This window comes from Corvus brachyrhynchos, unplaced genomic scaffold, assembly GCF_000691975.1.
Source record: "Corvus brachyrhynchos isolate BGI_N302 unplaced genomic scaffold, ASM69197v1 scaffold454, whole genome shotgun sequence".
Taxonomy (NCBI): domain Eukaryota; kingdom Metazoa; phylum Chordata; class Aves; order Passeriformes; family Corvidae; genus Corvus; species Corvus brachyrhynchos.
Genome location: NW_008237525.1, coordinates 1,012,861 through 1,016,503, shown reverse-complemented (window position 1 = coordinate 1,016,503; position 3,643 = coordinate 1,012,861). Strand labels below are relative to the sequence as shown.

Here is a 3,643-nt window from a genome sequence, read left to right as displayed (position 1 = left end):
TTTCCTCCAGCTTCAGAAGAGCAGGAGTCAGTGGACTTCATGAATATCTTAAACAATGTTTGGAGTTTTTTAACTCATTTTGTTGCTCTATGCAGTTCCAAGAGCCAGAATTCAAAAAGCTATTATTTTGAGCCCTGCTATGTACCCAAAAAAGCTAATGTTAGTTTTACAGGCACAGACTCCCCCAAGAAACATTGGACCAGTTCTGAAGCATTTTCTTTTTAAGGATCTTTACAAGTTATTTTTTTCCTTTTGTAGTGCACTTGCATCAGTTGTGGAGTCAGACATATAGACTGAGATTTACACTTTTAAAATCATACATCCAAATTTAGGACAAATACCAAAAACTCCACACACTTTGCAACAGCTTGATCTCCAAAATACACAGATTATTTCACTGCTACTTGATTTTGAAAATGCACAGTAGTGCCAAGCCCAAGGACTACATTTCAGAAGTGATCCTGCATATTGGAAGGGACCTGTATCTTTCATGGAAGACTTCAGCAGATAAAAAAAATTGCTAAACTCAACCCCAAATTTGGCTCAAGTGTCCAAAAGTAGTTTGCTTCAACTAACAAACCCCTGCACAATGCAAAAAACTTCAGTGGCATTAATGAAGTGTGAATAAATCTTTTCAGGTTACTCATGCAGTGGAATTATACTTGGTAGTCAGGTTCTGGGCTGAAAAGCTTTAAAATTCCTTAAGAACTCCTTACAACACAACCTAACTGCAACACATGTTAGAAACCCACGAGTTCCTCTGCCCAGGTATTTATTTACACCTTCTCTCAGACCATCAAGTGCACATCATCATGACCCACGGTTGAAAAGTGCTTCTCTAAAGCCAATAAAAGCTGGTAAAGGCTTGAAGAAAGCTCACTGTGAATGACTTCCAAAAGACATCACCCACATGAGCCAGTTTCACACTGAGGCTTGATAAGGTATTGGTTTTGAACTGCCTTCATTTGATCAGTGTAATTTTAACTCTTTTCAACAAAAACTGTCATCTTGCCACCCAGGTATTCAAGATCAGCACATAAAGCAGTTCTACTGCTTCTTGTAAATCTGTTCACGGAACACACTCTAAAAAGGAAAAGAAAGCCTCTGTCTATAGGATAAAATAGGGTGGTTATAAAAACAAAATAGGAAAACCTCTGTATATAAAGAAACCTCTTTACAAGTTGCAGAGACCACTTGCTACCAGCAAGGTATTACTCGAGTTGCTAGATAGCTTAGTCCTCAACTTTGTTAGTGTCAGGCTGAACACTTCAGTGTAATAACCAACATGGATTAAACTGTCCACTCGGAACTAGAGAGAACAAAAAATCCACAGGCAGACTCAATTCAAATGTAGTCCCAGGCAAGACAAGCTAGTTGCTTCCCTCACTAAGTCACCTATGCAGCCTTTGAGTGTTTTAGAACCACTGTGACAGTGACAGTAGAAACATAAAAGCAAAATGATGATTTGGATTGAAGAAAAAAAAAAGTACAGTTTAGTATGTGAAAACATACATCTTCATTTGACGTCTAAGAAACTAGTGCTCTGTGCCCTAAAGCAACTAAGATATCACATACAACTCCAAGGATGTGTCAAGTAATTAGTCAATGTCAAACCCAATTTGCCTTTAGGGAAATCAAAGTAGCAAAACATTCAGAGCTACACAGATCAAAAACAATGAATTTTTAAATCTTAATCTATAAAAATTTGAAAATGGTATGTCCTCACTTTCATAACCAATCAGAAACAAGAAATGCATATTATACCTGTCTGAAATATTTCATCAAGTCTCTCTGCCACCTTCTGTGGGAGGCCTGCCTCTATCAGTGTCTTGTAGTGTTCTGTGTGAGTTACACTGGAAGTATCCATTGGTTCTTCCTCTTCTTTTAACTGTACCGCATTACCATTCACCTGATTAGCCATTTTATTATGCTGCTGGAAAAAATTCAGGAGCTATATTACAATAAGCCAGAAATAACTAGTTTGTAGGACAATGCAAGATTTATCTAAACTAATTTGTATACATGCTGCAAAATCACCTGTATCAAGTTTTATTTAATACTTTTTGGATGCAGCTGATCTAAGTTTCAAAAGAAAGTACAACCCTTAAAATTGTGGAAAATGTACATGGAAGAATTTACATAACTTTTAAAAAATTTACTTCATGTACATAACAATATCTAAACTTCATCTACTGATTGTCATTAACTGGTTACCATAGCAGCTAGAATGTACGGGGACACAGTAGTAATATCCTTCAGCAAAGACTCAGAAGATCTAGTGTTATTTCCATTTCCCATTCTGCTACTTTTAAAACAATCATTTAAAATGTAGTGAACACATAACCCTGCAGGGTAGCTTAAGGTATAAAAATGTTAATACTTGTTTCTTGTTAATACTTATTTCCACTTTCTTGGCTTGTTGCCATGTCTTCCTTCAAACCCAACATGCTGCACAAGACTAGCCACATGCTTTCTCACGACGCTGTCAGAACTCGAGGACAGAAAGAGAAAAATCGCACTTTGATGCACATTGTCATTTGAAGCTGCAACACAACAGTTTCCATGCTTTCAGTTTCCCTCAAATAGGAGCTGTACAAATCACAGCTACTATTTCAATAATATATACCTTACTGGTTTAAAAGGAAGCCATGACTGCAGCATCTTCAGTTCTTATATTAAAAAATCTACTTGCTTTCAGAATTAACAAGCTGATGTGCACTGAAAAATGCACAACTATCTTCTCAGACAATTCCTGTGGGCTTTGCCCAATTCATTAAAGACTGTTTCAATTTCTCAATTAGCCAGCCAGCTAATATTTAGTGCTTTCAAATAAAAAGGCTGACAAGAGACAATTCAACTACCCAGCAGAGAACATTAAGGATGATCAGCTGTTAGGTTCAGAAACGAAACAAGCCTCAGGCTTTAAATGATAGGGCAGAAGTCGATGAGCAGCAGTGAAATGATAACCAGGTAGACAGTGCAGCATGGTTGAAGCAACGCAATTAAGTACTGGAATACAGGGATGAAGATGATTCAAGAAGAGGTTTTCTAAAAAATGCTAAGGCCTCAAGCTATTTACTACGCTGCAAAACAAGTCTCCAAGCATAAGCACACCTCTAACAGTCCTTTGTACACCCAGCCCTTCCAGACTACAGCTCATGAACTGGCTGGAAGATATCCTGTCCTATGAAGACTGAAAGCTAGAGCAAGGGAAGGAAAAAACCCAATCATTTTTCTTCAGACAGCCATGATTTTACTAAAGGTGTTGTATTTTGACGGGCAATTTTAGAGAGATGTAAAGCAGCCTCACACTGTTTCTCAGATGCCACTTCTTTAAGCCATTAGCATGGAAAAGAAAGGAAGTTTCCCATAGCTACACAGCGCATATATATATATATATATATATATACACACACACACACACACATTCTGTTACTTGACAAAGAGAAATTACTTTCTAACCAATTCATTTTACTTAAAAGCAACTATAGCCTAATTACAGAAGGAAAAAAAAAAAAAGCTACCTGAAGCTACAATAATGCTTACCGACCCTTACAGGTATTAACTATCAAAACACTAATGAACATCAATTTTCTGTAGGTTACAAATATCACAGAAAGCAAAACTCAGCTACGTGTCTGCT

At 37.1% G+C, this 3,643-nt stretch overlaps 1 protein-coding gene across 1 annotated transcript in view; it reads right to left on the bottom strand.

The window, feature by feature from the left end:
• The window catches only part of HNRNPR (heterogeneous nuclear ribonucleoprotein R), a 19,179-nt gene extending 17,222 nt beyond the window's left edge, over positions 1–1,957 (bottom strand). Inside the window, exon 1 of the mRNA XM_008631601.2 lies at positions 1,765–1,957. Coding sequence (XP_008629823.1) covers positions 1,765–1,921 — 157 coding nt within the window. The 5' untranslated portion in view covers positions 1,922–1,957. The remainder of the gene's footprint in view (positions 1–1,764) is intronic.
• Between the last annotated feature and the right edge of the window lie 1,686 nt (positions 1,958–3,643).